An 18,258-nucleotide genomic window follows, 5' to 3' on the forward strand; every position below is an offset into this window, starting at 1 on the left:
GGCTCAGGGCTTCGGTCCAGGCAGCTCAGCGTGGAGGAGCTGACGGAGCCAGTCCCAGCTGTCTGCCACTCGGGCACTGCTGCAATTGGCTTTTGAAGCTGCCCGTCACTGGTGCTCCTTTGACTTCTGATGTATGGGGTGGTTGGGTTTTATCACTCGGACTGCGGTGAGTTGCCACTGAAGCCCGTATGCCCAGCTGCTGCTTCTTGGTGCCATGGAGCCCCGATTGCGCCAGACGGGCTGTGTGCGCCAGCGGGGTCGCTAGCATACCAAGCTTTACTTCATTTGCAGGCAGATACCAAGGACGCGGTCTTTTTAAAGATATAGTTATTTATTGAAAGAGTTATAAAGAGAGAGAGAGAGAGAAATTGTCCATCTGCTGGTTCACTCCCCAGATAACTGTGACAGCCAGGGCTGGGCCAAACCCATGCCAGTGGGAGACCGAGAGGAAGTACCCGGCTCCTGGCTTCAGATTGGTGCAGCGCCGGCCAGAGCAGCCATTAGGGGCGTGAACCAATGGAAAGAAGACCTTTCTCTCTGTCTCTCTCTCACTGTCTAACTCTGCCTGGCAAAAAAAAAAAAAAAAAAACATGCCAGGAACCACGTGTCCCTGTGTCCCATGTGGGTGCAGGGCCCTAAGCACTTGGGCCATCTTCTGCTGCTTTTCCCAGGCCATTAGCAGGGAGCTGGATGGGAAGTAGAGCAGCCAGGACGCAAAGCTGCACCCATATGGGAGGCAACAGCATTACACACTACACCACAATGCTGGCCCCAAAGACATAGTATTTTTTTTTTAATTAATTTATTTGAAAGGCAGAGTTACAGAGAGGCAGAAGCAGAGAGAGAGAGAGAGAGAGAGAGGTCTTCCATCTGCTGGTTCACTCCTCAGATTTCACTCCCCAGATGGCTGCAATGGCTGGAGCTGTGCTGATCCGAAGCCAGGAGCCAGGAGCTTCTTCCAGGTCTCCCACGTGGGTGCAGGAGCCCAAGCACTTGGGCCATCTTCTACGGCTTTCCCAGACCATAGCAGGGAGCTGGATCAGAAGTGGAGCAGCTGGGACTTGAACCAGCACCCATATAGGAGGCCAGCACTGCAGGAGGCGACTTTACCCACTGTGCCACAGTGCTGGCCCCAAGGACATGGTCTTAAAAAGCCTCCACATTCTTACTCACTTTCTGATATTGAAGTCCAGTGTCTGACAGTACTGTGCACATGTGAGTGTGTGCATGCAAGCACGTGTGTGTGTGCAGTGCTTGTTTATGTGCATATGTGTGGCTACTGTGTACATACTCATGTGTGCATATATGTATCTTGCATGAGTATATGCACACGTGTGTCTTGTAGATGCTGTATGTGTACATGTATGTGTGTGTATGGAGAGAGGTGGAAACAGCAGAGGAAGGAAGGTGTTTGATCCAAACCCACTGTTTCGGTTCAGTTTTCCCTGTGGGGACAGAGGGAGGAGCCACAGTATGATTATTCTGATTCTACACGGTTGCCTTTTTTCTTTGTACTTGCGTTTATCTCTAAATGCAGGGCCTTACAAAGCTGTGGCTGTTCCATCTGCATAGCTCCAGGTTATTGGGAATTGCTTCTTCCTACCTCTGCATTGTCTACAAATGGTGGCCCCTGCCTTCCTGGAGGCCTGCAGGGAAATGCAACCCACCCTGGTACTTGGCGAGGTCTGAGTGTCAAGGCCGGGACAGAGGCCAGCGATGACGATGGAGCGTTCCCACACAGATGAGGAAGGCTCGTGTGCAGGGGTTCACTGTTCGCATCCTGTTTCAGCAACAGCTGGTTCTTACCAGTCCTTTCCTCTTGCATTCCAAGAGTCAGAAGGCATCACAGTCATGGGGGGTCCCCCGGGACTCCTCTGGTCATTGTGCAAGGACCAAGACCTCCCGGGACTCCACTGGTCATTGTGCAAGTACCAAGGTCCCCCGGGACTCCTCTGGTCATTGTGCAAGGACCAAGACCCCCCGGGACTCCTCTGGTCATTGTGCAAGTACCAAGGTCCCCCGGGACTCCACTGGTCCTTCTGCAAGGACCAAGACCCCCCGGGACTCCACTGGTCTTTCTGCAAGTACCAAGGTCCCCCGGGACTCCACTGGTCCTTCTGCAAGTACCAAGGTCCCCCGGGACTCCACTGGTCATTGTGCAAGTACCAAGGTCCCCCGGGACTCCACTGGTCATTGTGCAAGGACCAAGACCCCCGGGACTCCACTGGTCCTTCTGCAAGGACCAAGGTCCCCCGGGACTCCACTGGTCATTGTGCAAGTACCAAGGTCCCCCGGGACTCCACTGGTCCTTCTGCAAAGACCAAGACCCCCGGGACTCCACTGGTCCTTCTGCAAGGACCAAGGTCCCCCGGGACTCCACTGGTCATTGTGCAAGTACCAAGGTCCCCCGGGACTCCACTGGTCCTTCTGCAAGGACCAAGACCCCCTGGGACTCCACTGGTCCTTCTGCAAGTACCAAGGTCCCCCGGGACTCCACTGGTCCTTCTGCAAGTACCAAGGTCCCCCGGGACTCCACTGGTCATTGTGCAAGTACCAAGGTCCCCCGGGACTCCACTGGTCATTGTGCAAGGACCAAGGTCCCCCGGGACTCCACTCGTCCTTCTGCAAGGACCAAGGTCCCCCGGGACTCCACTGGTCATTGTGCAAGTACCAAGGTCCCCCGGGACTCCACTGGTCCTTCTGCAAAGACCAAGACCCCCGGGACTCCACTGGTCCTTCTGCAAGGACCAAGGTCCCCCGGGACTCCACTGGTCATTGTGCAAGGACCAAGGTCCCCCGGGACTCCACTGGTCCTTCTGCAAAGACCAAAGTCCCCCGGGACTCCACTGGTCCTTCTGCAAGGACCAAGGTCCCCCGGGACTCCACTGGTCATTGTGCAAGGACCAAGGTCCCCCGGGACTCCACTGGTCCTTCTGCAAAGACCAAGGTCCCCCGGGACTCCTCTGGTCCTTCTGCAAGGACCAAGGTCCCCCGGGACTCCTCTGGTCCTTCTGCAAGTACCAAGGTCCCCCGGGACTCCTCTGGTCATTGTGCAAGTACCAAGGTCCCCCGGGACTCCACTGGTCCTTCTGCAAAGACCAAGGTCCCCCGGGACTCCTCTGGTCCTTCTGCAAAGACCAAGGTCCCCCGGGACTCCTCTGGTCCTTCTGCAAGTACCAAGGTCCCCCGGGACTCCACTGGTCCTTCTGCAAGGACCAAGGTCCCCCGGGACTCCTCTGGTCATTGTGCAAGGACCAAGACCCCCCGGGACTCCACTGGTCCTTCTGCAAGGACCAAGGTCCCCCGGGACTCCTCTGGTCATTGTGCAAGTACCAAGGTCCCCCGGGACTCCTCTGGTCCTTCTGCAAAGACCAAAGTCCCCCAGGATTCCACTGGTCATTGTGCAAGTACCAAGGTCCCCGGGGTTCCACCTGTCCTTCCACAAGTACCAAGGTCCCCGGGGTTGTCCTTCCACAAGGCCAAGGTCCCCGGGGTTCCACTTGTCCTTCTGCAAGGACCAGCTGTGCACCACACCTTTTCCCATAGGGTCCGCAGGGCTCCTGGGGTTCCCTGGCCTGGCCCGGCCCTGCCAGTGTCCAGATGAGGAAAACCAGGCCCTCGGAGGTGAAGTTGCTGAGCTGCCGTGTGCCGTGGTCAGAGGGGGCAGGGGCTCAAGCCTCACTGGAGCCCTGTGCTCTTTCAGCCCTTCTGTCTGGTCAGTGTGTTTGCAGCCCACGGGCCAGCCGGACTCCCACTCCAGGCTCACCCGCTCTGAGAAGAGTGGCAGTGACGGGGTGGGTCTGTGTAGGCCATGTTCCCCGAGACAATGAGAGGTCCTTGGCTAAGGCACATGGGCTCATGTGTTTGAACCCTGAAGGAATAGGCTGGCCCCTGGCAGAGTCTGTGTCCGTGTCGCCAATCGGAGTCACAGAGTGGATGAGGTTAGTAGATCCCTGATCACATTTTCAGATTTAGCTTCTCGTAGAGTCTGACCATAATTGTTTCCTCTGAAATGCACATACCTGGAAACGGCTGTTATAAAGTTTCAGGGTGTTATTTAGGTCATTTCCAGGCCTGAAGGAGCTGAGAGGCTCCAGGTAACTAAAAGAAAATGCCACGTAGCTCTCTTAGAAACACGTTAGACTGAGCCGATCAGAGCGGCCCCCTGCTCTGACAGAGGCAGAGTCCAGGGGTAAGAGGGTAAACACACAGGTAACCACATCTCAAGAGAAGGTGCAGACACGTGCTGCAGCGGCCGTCAGTGGGCCCTGGCTGTCCCAGGTTTTGTCCTACAGTGGGGCCAGAAAAAATGTCCTGAGATAGAAGTGACTTTGGCCTAACAGAGGTGTGGGAGCTGAAATTTGAACCCTTGCATAACGCTGTGCGCCCTGAAGATCTGACCATACCTTAAAAGGGGAATGGGCCGGCGCCGTGGCTCAACAGGCTAATCCTCCGCCTAGCGGTGCCGGCACACCGGGTTCTGTCCTCTCTGCTGTGGCCCGGGAGTGCAGTGGAGGATGGCCCAAGTGCTTGGGCCCTGCACCCCATGGGAGACCAGGAGAAGCACCTGGCTCCTGGCTTCGGATCAGCGTGATGCGCCAGCTGCAGCACGCCGGCCGCGGCGGCCATTGGAGGGTGAACCAATGGCAAAAGGAAGACCTTCCTCTCTGTCTCTCTCTCTCACTGTCCACTCTGCCTGTCAAATAAATAAATAAATAAATCACTGTCTCTCCTTCTTCCTCTCTAACTCTGCCTTTCAAATAAAATTAAAAAAAAGAGGGAATGGAAGTTAAAATGTAGGCTCCAAATGTATCCTATGCCAGTGGTACAGTCACAGCATTAACACAGAAATAGACCCAGATGTCAGAGTGGTTCAGGTGCTGTAGGACTGCCTCCACCATCAGTGCACACACATTCGGAGGTAAAACACCCACTGAGGATGGGATCGTAACAGATCCACCACTTTGGAGGCAGCCAGCAGAATCCACGGCGCCACAAATCGGAGATGAAAGAGGCTGAAGTTCACTATGAAATATTTACAATTTTCAAAAACAATAAAGAAATGGAGCCATAATAAAAGAAGGCAGTGTGAAACATAGAATTGGAAGGTCACAAAAAAAAACTGAAAGTAAATGATATAGTCATTGAAATGTCTTTTGAAAAACCATCAGATTAGACACAGTTAAAGACTCAGTGAGTCAGGGCATAGATCTGGGAAGTCATCTCAGACAGTGGGGGAGAAGAGGTGACAAGTGTGCGTGTGTGGGCGAGAGCGTCAGAGGCTCAGCGGGTGACCCACTAGGAAATCCAGAGGGGAGGGTTTAGAGACTGCTAGAAAGGGACATTTAAGAACGTGACAGGGAATGGAAGGAAGGCAGGCGCAGCCAGATGGCAAAGTGGAGGAGGTCTCCTGTCAGAAACCAACGTACATCACCAAGCTATGCTGATCAAGGCCATGTGGTGTTGACCCAGGGACAAATGGACCAATGAAATAGAGTCTTGAAGCATGAATAGACGGCAGTTGAGAACAAGTTTTTCTGCACATTGTGCTAGGACAGTTGGCTAATCCACGTATGAAGAAAATAAAATTAGATTTCAGCCTCATCCAAAGATCAGCTTTGGGCCTGGCGTGGTGGAGTGGCAGGTAAAACCGCCCCCTGTGATGCCGGCATCCTAGATAGGTGCTGCTTTGAATTCTGGCTGCTCCTCTTCCAGATTCCCTGCTGTTGGACCTGGGAAAGCAGCAGCAGATGTGGCCCAAGTCCTTGGACCCCTGCACTCATGTGGGGGACCCCTAAAGAAGCTCCTGGCTCCTGGCTGTGGTCTGATCCAGTCCTGGCCGTTGCGGCCATTTGGGGAGTGAATCAGTAGATAGAAGATCAATCTCTCTAACTGTGCCTTTCAAATACATAAAATAAATCTTTAAAAATCCATTTCACAAGTAGGGGAGGGTTAAAGAATCTAAATGTTATACGTTAGTAATAATGCTGTAGAAGGACTCCCATTCAAATGTTGTCTTCTGTCGATGAGTTAGTATTGATGCTTCAGTGTGTGTGTGTGTAGCACGTCTACTATTAATGATTTTTCTGGTTTTATCTGAGGATGTCTTAATTCCTCTATCATTTTTGAAGCATAGTTTTGTTGGATATAGAACTTCTGGTAGACTCTCTCCACCCCCACCCCCAGCACTTTGATTATGTTATCTCATGGCGTTCTGATTCCCACGATTTCTGATGAGATGTCAGCTGCTTTCAGTATTTGGTTTCAGATAAGCCTACCTACAACGTGTCTAGTGTAGATCTCAGGTAACCCTACTACGACCTGTCTAGTGTAGATCTTAGATAACCCTACTACGACCTGTCTAGTGTAGATCTCTTGGCTTATCCTGGTTGGAGTTGCTTGAGCTTCTTGGTTGTATAGATTGTTTTTTATCAAACATGGGAAGACTTTTGGCCATTATTTCCCCAAATATTTTTACAAGTTTTCACAGTCTCCTTTTCCTCTGAGACACCTGTTTGTATGCATATTGATACACCTGAATATAGTGTCATATGGCTCTCTAAGGCACTGTAATTTTTTTTCACTCTTTTTTCTCTTGTTCTTCAAACTAGATAATCTCAGTCGACTTCAGGTTCACGTACCTTTCTCCTGCTTCAATCTGCTGTTGAGCCACTTTCATAAATTTTTCATTTTAGTTGCTACACCTCAACTCCAGAATTTCTGTTCTATACACACACACGTATACAAAATTTGTCTTTTGTTATCTTCTATTTAGTGAGATAATTTTTAGTTGGTCTACATTTTTTTAAAAAAGATTTATTTATTTATTTAAAAGGCAGAGTTATGGAGAGTCAGAAGAAGAGACAGAGAGAGAGGTCTTCCATCTGCTAGTTCACTCCCCAGATGGCCTCAACAGCCGGAGCTGGGCCCATCCAAAGCCAGGAGCCAGGAGCTTCTTCCGGGTCTCCCACGTGGGTTCAGGGGCCCAAGCACTTGGGCCTTCTTCTGCTGCTTTCCCAGGCAGGGAGCTGGATCGGAGGTGGAGCAGCCGGGACTCGAACCAGCACCCAGGTAGGATGTTGGGACTGCAAGCAGTGGCTTTACCTGCTGCACTACTGCGACAGCCCAATCCACATTCTTTTTTTTTTTTTTAAGTGTTTTTCTTTATTTGAAAGGAAGGGGGGGTGGGATGAAAGAAGGTGGCGGGGAGAGAGAGAGGTTGCCCATCTGCTGATACATTTCTCAAATGCCCACAACAGCCAGGGCTGGGCCAGGCTGAAACCAGGAGTTAGAAATTCAATCCAGGTTTGTTGCATGGTTGGCAGGGACCCAACTACTTGAGCCATCACCTGTTGCCTCCCATGGTGCAGATGATCAACAAGCTGGAATTGGCAGCTTAAGCCCAGACACACTAATATGGGACGCAGGCCTCCTGCATGGCGGCTTGAGCACTGCAGACGCCTGTCCCTGAGACGGTGCGGTCCTCCTACCTTCCTTGAATTCCTAATTGTGTTTTTCCTGAGCCCTTTGAACATATTCAGATTACGTGATTCAGTCCTTGTCGAAGAAGTGCAGCATCCGGGCTTGTCTTCAGTCTGCGCTGCACGTCCACTGCCCATCTCTGCACTCTGCCCAGCAGCTAGCCCGTGTGGGCCACATGAGTGGGCGTCTGGCTCTCAGACTTCCTTTGGGTCCAGCCACTCGGGGACGTGGGGCAGGCAGCAGACTGGACAGAGGTTGGAGAGGGAGGACAGGGCACTTGGCTGTGCTCCTTGGCCAATGTCACTGCTCCTTTCTGGCAGCCAGAAACACAGAACACAGAACACATTCTCCTCCCAGGTTCTGACAGCCTTGTACTGAGTGCGTAGCTCCCTTCTGAATCCTGTTCACAAATCCCATCTGTTTCCTGTTGGGCCCCTAAGGAAGAAGGGTTCACACCCACCTCAGAGTAGTATGATTACCTCCAGCGAGGGAGGAAGAAGAGGCAACAGTGTATCTTAAATCTGCACCATGTGTACATAGGTGTCACAAGGCTGCCTCTTCATACGAAGACTGGGGCCGGTGAAATAGGGGGGTGGTCTGTAAGCCCAAGCACTTATTGTAGGCCTCAGGAGAAACCTGTGGAGAAAGGACACCATTTTGTAGCTGTAAAGGTGAATTTGCTGTTAGAGAAAGAAAGCGATTCCTCACGGAAGTGGCAGGGATGCTAGAGCTCTCCGACACAGAGCAGGCTGCTGGTACTGGTCGCACGGTTGCTCAGGGAAAGGCAGAGGGCCGCAAGCCAGCTTCTGCACATGCAGGAAGGGTGGTTTGATCCAAAAGGGACAAGGGAGTGTGACTTGAATTATAACAGACCTGCCACAGAGGAGGGGTGGCCCTGCCGGCCTGGTAGGCAGAGCCCAGGGAGGAAGAGTCTACCCTGAGAGGTAGAGTTGGACAGCCCGAAAGCTCGTGGGCTGTGGCAAGCACCCCGTGAGGGGTCACCGCGGTGAGAGCGTCGAGAGGCCTGTCAAGGCTGAAGTGGGAAGGCAGGTGCCCGGCCGGGAACACAGCCAGAAGCAGCCCACCCGGAGCCCCCTTTATCCCCTCAAGAGAAGCAATGAACGCTTCCTCTCCAAAAGCCTGTCTTTTGCTCTGTGGGAAAGTATTGGAATCGTGTTTTACCAAAAGTAGTATGTTTGTCACTGTAGCTTTTTGGGTCACTTTTGAAGCCTAAGCAAACAGGAAGCAAAGGACCCTAATTGTCCACAGGAAGACATCAGCTGCCACGAGTCCTCACCCCTGGCCATGTCAGTGACAGGCTCCGTGCCCAGCGGTCCTCAGCAGATGCGCCCTGCGGCTTGTGTGTGTCATCTGTGAAGCTCAGAGCCCAGACGCCGGGCATCTGTGCCCCCCCCCCCATGTCCTGGTCAGGCACAGCACCAGGCTCACGTGTGAGCTTCCTGCTCTGAGGGACAGTCCCCAGCTGGAATGTTCCAGAAAAGTGAATCGGGTGGCCGGCCTTGAGAACTTTCCCGAGACAGGAGCAGTGGGGCAAAGGTCAGAAGGAGCAATGTCCGCAGGTTCTCCAGGTCTAAGATTCTGGATCTCGATTGTCTTGTCGATGGGCTCTGTCTGTCTGGTCCCAAGTGGTGGTGGTGTTATTTTTTTTTTTTAAGATTTTATTTGTTTGAAAGGCAGAGTGATGGGGAGACAGAGAGGTCTTCCCTCTGCTAGTTCACTCCCCAAATGGCTGCGGTGGCCAGGGCTGCCCCAGGCCCAAGCCAAGAGCCTGGAACTCCATCTGGGTCTCCCACGGGGTGGCAGTGCTCCGGGTACTCGCGTCATTTTCCACTGCTTTCCCGGGTGCATTTGCAACAGCTTGATCGGAAGTGGAGCAGCCAGGACTCAAACCCACACTTTGATATGGGATGCTAGTGTCACAGGTGGTGGCTTAACCTGCTGCATCCCCGTGTGGTCCCTGTCCTGTCCCAAACCTTTCCCATTCCACCTCCAGCATGTCTTCTGATGCCACCCTCTGGGGCAGGACAGGAAAGGGGCCTCGCCCAGAAACCCCTTTCTGTGTTTTGAGCCGTGTGATGGGCATGAAGATGATGGAATTACTTACAGAGCACTGTCTCCTCGCTCGATCGCTCCATCTCTTCCCTAAGTGAGGCCCCTTGTCCCCTGACCCCACCTGCACTGCTCACCTCTGTGCCTTCCCGAGCTTGTTCTGACCTTGTCCCTAGCCGGTGCCGTTCCCAGAGCTGCAGTTCCCACTGGGCTCCAGCTGCCGAGGGTCTCATGACAGAAGCGTCTCCTGGCCCGTGGCATTCAGGAAAGGCCGCCTGCTCTCCCCACCGTTAGAGCCTTGAGGAGCATTAGATGACTCAAGACCTTGGGAAATGCATTCCGGAAACCAGTTATCCAGGGGTCCTTTGGTGAAGGAATGACTACCTGTTGACTACGTACTGCTGAGGCTCTTCTGGGAACCCCCGGCCTGTTGAGTAAACCCAGCGTCTTTATTCACCACGGAGTTCAGGGCCCTGCAGTCTTGGTGCCGCCTGGCATTCCACGCCTGCGTGTGCTCCTGGAACCCCTGGCTCCCCTCATGGAGAGCGTCTCCTGTTCTGAAAACGTCTGACCTCATGCTGTTCTAAGTGCCTGGGATGCCCCTTCCACCTCACAAGATTCTCTGACACCTCTGGGGGCCTGGTGCAGCCTTCGCAGCCCCTCGTCCGGTGGCAGGTGCCCCTTCCCTGGCTCGCATGGCGTCTGCTTCTCAGCACCCAGGTGAGGCGTGCGTGTGAACTCCACGAGGCTCTGAGTCTCCCTAACCTCTCCATGGCTTGGGGCAGCACCGCCTTCCTGGAAACAGGTGCATCACGCACTGGACCACTTTGTCCCCCCGTACTGCCCACCCCAAACTTCCTGGGCCTCAGCCAGCCCAGCCACCACGCGAGTCCTGGCGGGGCATGGAGGCCGAGCCTGCCCCTGCTCTCAGGCCAGGGACATTGCTGGTGCCACGTGTGGCCCGGTGTGACACAGGCGAACAGCGTCTGGCCAGCTGTCCATCCATCCCCAGCACGTGGTTCTCCCAGTCATGGCTGCGGGGAGGAGAGCGGAGGTGGAGGCAGAAGGGCTCGGGGGGGGGGGGGTTTATGATTCTGCACTTCTCTATGCCCCTGGGGACAAGCCCAGTACCTGACTTGCATATTGAGTCCTCGTTCAGTATTTAGACGTCATGTAAACTTTTTTATTAGTGTCTGATGTTTAGCCTGGTGGTTAAGATGCCTGTGTCTCACACCAGAGTGCCTGGTGCAATTCTTGGTGCCAGCTCCTGACTCCAGTTCCAGGCAAATGCAGACCCTGGGAGGCAGTGGTGATGGCTCAAGAAACAAGGTTCCTTCCACTCCCCGGGGAGACGTGGATTGTATCCCCAGTTCCTGGCTCCAGCCTTGCCTCAGCCCTGGCTGTTGTGAGCATCTGGGGAGTGAACCAGTGGATGGGGGAGCTCTCTCAAGTAAAATAAGCATTTTTTTTTAAATTTATAAATATGTAAATGATATTTTCATTCTCTTTTTTACCCTGGTAGTGCTGTAGGAGAGAAAGGAAGTAAAGCCGGCTAGAGCCTTTGTGGGTATCGGGCACTGTCGGGATGCTGCAGATCCCTAGTCAGAAAGCTCATGGAAGTGGGTGTCGGGAAGAAGCTGCCGGACTTCGGAACTGTCTGCACCCGAATGAACTTCCCTTTTAATTCACTTTCCACAAACTTTGTGAAGTGCCTTCATGTTTAAGATGCATTTTAATATGAGTATTTATAAACATTCTCCCTTCAGAAATTAAAACGTTATCTGCAGTTCTCCCGGCCACTTTAGTGAGCGCTCTGCGTGGGGACACAGCGAAGGCATATGGTTCGGCCAAAGTAAGTTAATGCGCACAATGGTGCTGTTTTGTCACCGCAGGGGCATTTCAGTCATTCCGAGAGTCCCTAGAAGATGCCAGCTGGGAAAGGAAGCCTGCAGCTGGGCACTGACTCCTCCACGTGACAGCAGGTGCTGGGCTCCGGCGGATGGGCTTTGCTTGGGCACCCACCTGTTTGAACAGCAGCCCAGGGCTCGCTGCCCGGCACCCACCGTCCTCTGCGTGGGAGCCTGCAGGCCCCACGTCCCTTCCACGGAGCCTCCTCTAAGTGTGTCCTGCCGGAGAGGGAGAGCAAGCGCATCATCTAAAAGTAAAACGCAGTCCGCGTCAAACTTCCGTGCGGCTTGGAGACCCGCGGCTCCTGCGATTGTGTCCGGCTTGGAGACCTGTGGCTCCTGCGATCGTGTCCGGCTGGGGACCCGTGGCTCCTGCGATCGTGTCCGGCTGGGGACCCGTGGCTCCTGCGATCGTGTCCGGCTGGGGACCCGTGGCTCCTGCTATCGTGTCCGGCTGCAGCCCTGCTCTGACGCTTTCCAGTTGTTTTGTGGATGTATCCAGGACTGCCTGGATTAAAATCTTTTTAATTAAAAGATTTATTTTTATAATTGAAATGCTCTGTAATCTTGAAGTGAATTTTGCTAAATGCTACGAGCCCATCTGTTCCGTGTAATTCTCTAACTGAAGTGATCGGACAGCACCCCTTTTATATTAAAATGGAGATTGCTTGTTTTCTCTTGGGTTTCCAGTGTCTCGTCTGCCCGTGGAGACTGGAGTTGCTGGCCTGGGTTTCCAAGCTTCCTGATACCCTGTTCACGTGATAGACAGGGTCCTGAGGGAACCACTGAAGTACAGAATCGAGCTCCAGTTTGTTAACCTGCTGGAGCCCGGGAGGACCTAGCCCCTTGGATGCCACGTGTTCTCATCACATTACTCACCAGGGAGTGTGTTCCCCGCCAGGGACCTCCTCCTGATTGGTGTTTGGAAAAGCCCCATCCATAAGCAGTGCTGGCGTTCAGTCTGGGAGCATTGCCTGTTGGGAGGTGGAGGAAGAGGGAGGTGAGACATGGCCGTGCCATCACAGGAGCGTTGTCTGTTGGGAGGTGGCGGGGAGGAAGGAGAGGCATTGGCAAGAGGCCTCAGGGACACTGCTGTTGGGAGGTGGAGGGGAGGGAGGGGAGACATTGAAGGTCACGCTCCAGCACCGTGTTGGTGACGTGGACCGTCCATTAGGCTGGAGGAAGACCCTGGAGCTGGGACTTCATTAGAGGTGCCAGTCCCTGCCCAGTCGGGGCTGTGACACAGGAGGTGTCAGGAGTGTGGCCTCAGAAGTCTGTGAAGAGCTTCCATTTGTCCTGTCTTCTAAGCAAGAGGCACGCTTTGATGTTTATGGAAAAGAAAACTTGGAGATCTGCGTTTTCTTCCTGTGTCAACTCCTCCTGGTCTGAAATCTGTGGAGAGAGCTCTGTGCATCCCTGCAGGGAGCTGTCTTGGCACTTGGTGCCACTCACATACAGAGAGCAGTGCCTTTGGGTAGAGAGCTGCCTCCCGTGGCCTCCCGTGGCCTCCCGCGGCCTCCCGTTCTCCTCTCAGCCCCGGAACATCTCGCCATGGACCTCGCTGGGTCATGAGGCTTCTCAGCCTCCTCCGCACGCCGGGTCTGTGCAAGGAGGGGAGCCCGCAGAGCCGTAGGCGCTGGCAGACGAGGGGCCCACGACGACGCCACCCCAGCGTCAGCCCCCGCTGCCTGCTGCACAGCCCTCCAAATCCAGAGCAGGCCTCCTTTTCTGAAAAACCAAAGTCACGGAAGACAGCAGCAGTGTGGAAACGCAGAAGGCGCGCTGGGCTGGGATGAGGGCCAAGGTCTCGGCCCACAAAGGCCTCGAGTGCTGAGGTCATGGAGGTGATGCTGGGTCCCAGCCGTGGGGCCCCCGAGGGTGTGGCCAGTGTGTCCTCAGGATCCTCAGGCTGTAGTAGAAGCCATCAAATAGGACATTCTGGAACCCTACACCCATGCTCGGCTCCCCCGGACTTTGCACACAGCTCAGAGCCCATCCCAGTGTGGCCCCTGGCCCGGGCAGGGGTCCCTCTGTGGCCATGCTGTCCAGGCATTGCGTCCTCCCCCCATCCTGCCCGATGGCTGTCACACAGTGTTCCACCTTGGAACAGACCATGCTTCCTGACGCAGCCGTGGGGCGGCCCTCTTGGAATAGCTGTCTGTGGAGCGGGCAGGTGCAGTGCAGGTGCAGGTGGACACAGAGCAGGCTCTGCCTCTGGGGACTGCAGTGTGGGTGCCATGTCCCGCTCATCCCAGGAGCCAGGTCCTCTCCTCACACACAGCCCTGTCCCTGCCAGATTAATTTGTCCGCACCACAGGTGCTAAAGCAGCCGAGGGAACAGGCAGGACCTGCGGGTGTCCCTGAAGGGGCTCAGCACACCCCACCAGGAGCGTGAAATGGGATTATCCCCTGCAAGTGCTTCTCTTTGTCTTCTTGTCAGAAGAGGGGGAGAAAGATGTCTTCTATGCCCTGAGGAAACAGAGGCATTTAGTGTGTGTATTTCCACTAGATAAGTTTTCCATTTGTTCTTTAATTATAATCTCTCATTATTTGGTTTTTCGCTCAGGGTTGAAACTGTCAAGGCATACTTTAATAATTTCACAGTTTGAGTTTATGGTGGTTTTAAACCACAGAAACAAAAACTCTCAGAAAATTCAAAAGCATTGTAAATAGTTAACAAAGATACCTTAACATCTTTTGAAATGTTTTGCCTTTTTATAAAGATTTATTTATTTACTTGAGAGACAGAGTTATGGACAGAGAGAGGGAGAGAGAAAGGTTTTCTCTTCACTGGTTCCCTCCTCAAATGACTGCAATGGCCAGAGCTGGGCAGATCTGAAGCCAGGAGCTTCTTCTGGGTCTCCCACATGGGTGTGGGGGCCCAAGCACTTGGGCCATATATATATATATATATTTATTTATTTATTATTTTTTTTGACAGGCAGAATTAGAGAGAGAGACAGAGAGAAAGGTCTTCCTTCCGTTGGTTCATCCCCCAAATGGCTGCTACAGCCGGTGTATTGCACCGATCTGAAGCCAGGAGCCAGGCACTAGGCACTTCCTCCTGGCCTCCCATGCAGGTGCAGGGCCCAAGCACTTGGGCCATCCTCCAATGCCTTCCCTGGCCACAGCAGAGAGCTGGACTGGAAGAGAGCAACTGGGACAGAATCCGGCTCCCCAACTGGGACTAGAACCTGGGGTGCTGGTGCCGCAGGCAGAGGATTAGCCAAGTGAGCCACAGCGCTGGCCCACTTGGGCCATCTTATACTGTTTTCCCAGGCCATCAGCAGGGAGCTGGATTGGAAGTGGAACAACAGGAACTCAAACCAGCGCCCATATAGGATGCTGGTACCACTGGCAGATGCTTAACTTCCTACTTCACAGTGCCAGGCCCTGAAATGTTTTACCTTTTTTTTTTTGACAGGCAGAGTGGACAGAGAGAGACAGAGAGAAAGGTCTTCCTTTGCCGTTGGTTCACCCTCCAATGGCCGCCGCGGCTGGCGCGCTGCAGCTGGCGCATCGCGCTGATCTGAAGCCAGGAGCCAGGTGCTTCCTCCTGGTCTCCCATGCGGATGTAGGGCCCAAGGACCTGGGCCATCCTCCACTGCGCTCCCGGGCCACAGCAGAGAGCTGGACTGGAAGAGGAGCAACCGGGACAGAATCCGGCTCCCTGACCGGGACCAGAACCTGGTGTGCCAGTGCCGCAGGTGGAGGATTAGCCTATTGAACCGCGGCACCAGCTAATGTTTTGCCTTTAAAAGTACAATTTTGGGGAATGAGTGTTTGGGACACTCCCACCCCATGCTGAAATCCTGGCTCCGGTCCCTGTTTCACCTTACTGCTCATGCTCACCCAGAGAGGTAGCAGGTGATGGCTCAAGTACTTGGGTCCCTGCCACCTACGTGGGAGACTGGGATGGAGTTCCTGGCCCCTGGCTTTGGCCTGGCCCACCCCTGGCTGTTGTGGGCATTTGGGGAATGAGATTCTCTCACTCGCTTGCTCGCTCTCTCGCTCTATCTCAGCTTAGGGGCAGGGGTTCAGCGCAGACACTGGTTCAGATGTCCTTACCCCATATTGGAGTCCTGAGCCCTGGCTTCTGACTCCAGTGCCTCTAATGGGCACCCTTGCAGGCAGCAGTGAGCTCTCCAGGACCTGGGTTTTTGCTGCCCTGTGGAAGACCAGCATTGAGTCCCTGGCTCCTGGCTTCAACCTGGCCCATTCCGGACTGTTACACGCACTTGGTAAATCAGCGGACAGGAACCCACTGTCTACCTGCCTCTTTCTGTCTCTGCCTCTCAGATAAGTATGTAAAAATTAAATATACATATAGTTTATTTCCATGTTTACTTTTAAAACATTTAAGAATTATACCTGACTCCCTACTTATTAAAGAAGAAAATGTTTAAAATAAATAAGTAAAAAATAAAAATTACAGTCCCATTACTTAAAAGTAACTTATGTTAACATTTTGATGTGTATCTTAGAAAAATTACCACCTAAGAACATACATACTCGTAGACATACACTTCCAGTGTTGACAGCATGCACAACTTTCATGCCAGTGAGAAGATGCCAGGTCACCATTTGTAAATGGTTACACGGTATTGCATCCATGGGAATGCCACACTGCTTCTCTTCCTAGTGAGTATTTAGGTCCCTTCTCTAGCATCTTTTTTTTTATATATAAAGAAAGCTTTTATTTAATAAATACTAATTTCATAGGTACAGCTTTAGGAATATAGTGGTTCTTCCTCCCATACCCACCCTCTCACTCCCACTCCCATCCCACCTCCTACTCCCTTTCCCATCCTATTCTTCATTAAGGTTCATTTTTAATTATCTTTATATACAGAAAACCAACTCTGTACTAAGTAAATATTTCAACAGTTTGCACCCACACAGACACACAAAGTATAAAGTACTGTTTGAAGACTAGTTTTACCATTAATTCTCATAGTACAACTCATTAAGGACAGAAATTCTACATGGGGAGTAAGTGCACAGTGACTCTTGTTGTTGATTTAACAATTGACACTCTGTTTATGATGTTAGTGGTCACCCAAGGCTCTTGTCATGAGCTGCCAAGGCTATGGAAGCCTTTTGAGTCCATAAACTCTGTCAGTAGTTAGGGCCATAAGCAAAGTGGAAGCTCTCCTCCCTTCAGAGAAAGGTACCTCCTTTGATGGCCCGTTCTTTCCACTGGGACCTCAACTCACAGAGATCCTTCATGTAGATCATTTTTTGCCATTGTGTCCTGGTTTTCCATGCCTGAAACGCTCTCATGGGCTTTTCATCCAGATCTGAATGCCTCAAGGGCTGATTCTGAGGCCAGAGTGCTGTTTAGGGCATTTGTCATTCTATGAATCTGCTGTGTGGCCTGCTTCCCACGTTGGATCCTGCTCTCCTTTTTTTTTTTTTTTTTTTTTTTTTGACAGGCAGAGTGGACAGTGAGAGAGAGACAGAGAGAAAGGTCTTCCTTTGCCGTTGGTTCACCCTCCAATGGCCGCCGCGGTAGGCGCACTGCGGCCGGCGCAGCGCGCTGATCCAATGGCAGGAGCCAGGTGCTTCTCCTGGTCTCCCATGGGGTGCAGGGCCCAAGCACTTGGGCCATCCTCCACTGCACTCCCTGGCCACAGCAGAGAGCTGGCCTGGAAGAGGGGCAACCGGGACAGGATCGGTGCCCCGACCGGGACTAGAACCCGGTGTGCCGGTGCCGCAAGGTGGAGGATTAGCCTAGTGAGCCGCGGCGCCGGCCGGATCCTGCTCTCCTTTTTAATTCTATCTATTGTTATTACCAGACACTTGGTCTTATTTATGTGATCCCTTTGACACTTATTCCTGTTTGTGTGATCAGTTACATACCTAAAATGACCACTTTAACATGTAAGATGGCATTCGCACCACGCAGCTTAGTGGGATCCTCCCACTGTTTATCTGAGGCTGTCACCTATCGATCATCTCTTTCCTTCTGCCTGCCTGCCTATGTATTTGCCCATACAAAAATTGCTATATAAACATTCTTACACTCATTGTTGTACAGTTTTTTATTTATGGTCATAAGGGTACATTCTAGATGTTGAATTTCTGAGTCAGACGGTTTTTTGCCCTTTGGAACAGTGGTACCAAGAACCCAGGTTTCTTCCTCTTCAACAACACTAGGCAGGATACACGTGTGAGTGTGTGTGTGTGTGTGTGTATGTTTCCTACCTTGGAGCATTTTAGCACACATGCACAGAAGGGAAGGCACATGGTGCCAGCATCCCTTTAGCTCCTGTCCAGCTCCGGCACCTCTGCTGTAGCTCTGTCCCCACCTGCTCCTCTCCCCCCTCCCCCAGGGCGCCCTATGTGGGAAGCAAACATCACATTGTTTCATTGGTAATTATTTCAGTGTGTCTCTCCCACAGAGGCATTTAGAAAGCATAACCACACTGTGATCACCGGTCCTGCTGCACCATTTACAGTCATTCCTTAGATCCTGAAACATCTAGCCTTTGATCAGACGTGTGCATGCTTCCTCGGTTCACAAGTGATTGTCCTGTTTGCTTTGTGCAGCCGCTTTTTTTTTAATTGTGTATATTTTTATTTCTTCAAATTATTTATCAGGAGTGACTGAAATAAAAAAATGTAATTGAGTCCCTTATCGTCATCATGGAAATGGCTTTAAGAGAAAACTGGTCAGAAGAGTATTGTTGCTTCCCATTTTCAGCCAGCACATAGTTGCTTTTGATAAGACAGACAAGAGCCTGTCAAGAATGCTCAAGATCATAAGACAGCAATGCCTGTCTACAGGGGAGCAAAC

The 18,258-nt window shown here is 52.5% G+C and overlaps 1 protein-coding gene across 2 annotated transcripts in view; it reads left to right on the forward strand.

Annotated features, from left to right (window-relative positions):
* Positions 1–12,135, forward strand: part of C17H10orf143 (chromosome 17 C10orf143 homolog) — a 40,749-nt gene extending 28,614 nt beyond the window's left edge. The window contains exons 4-5 of one of the 2 annotated variants that reach the window (XM_062214496.1): positions 9,729–10,272; positions 11,445–12,135. In XM_062214496.1, the coding sequence (XP_062070480.1) occupies positions 9,729–9,854 (126 nt within the window). In that variant the 3' untranslated portion in view covers positions 9,855–10,272; positions 11,445–12,135. The remainder of the gene's footprint in view (positions 1–9,728; positions 10,273–11,444) is intronic. The other variant, XM_062214498.1, reaches the window with a different exon arrangement.
* The last annotated feature ends 6,123 nt before the right edge of the window (positions 12,136–18,258 follow it).

This window comes from Lepus europaeus, chromosome 17 (genome assembly GCF_033115175.1).
Source record: "Lepus europaeus isolate LE1 chromosome 17, mLepTim1.pri, whole genome shotgun sequence".
In the NCBI taxonomy this organism is placed as follows: Eukaryota; Metazoa; Chordata; class Mammalia; order Lagomorpha; family Leporidae; genus Lepus; species Lepus europaeus.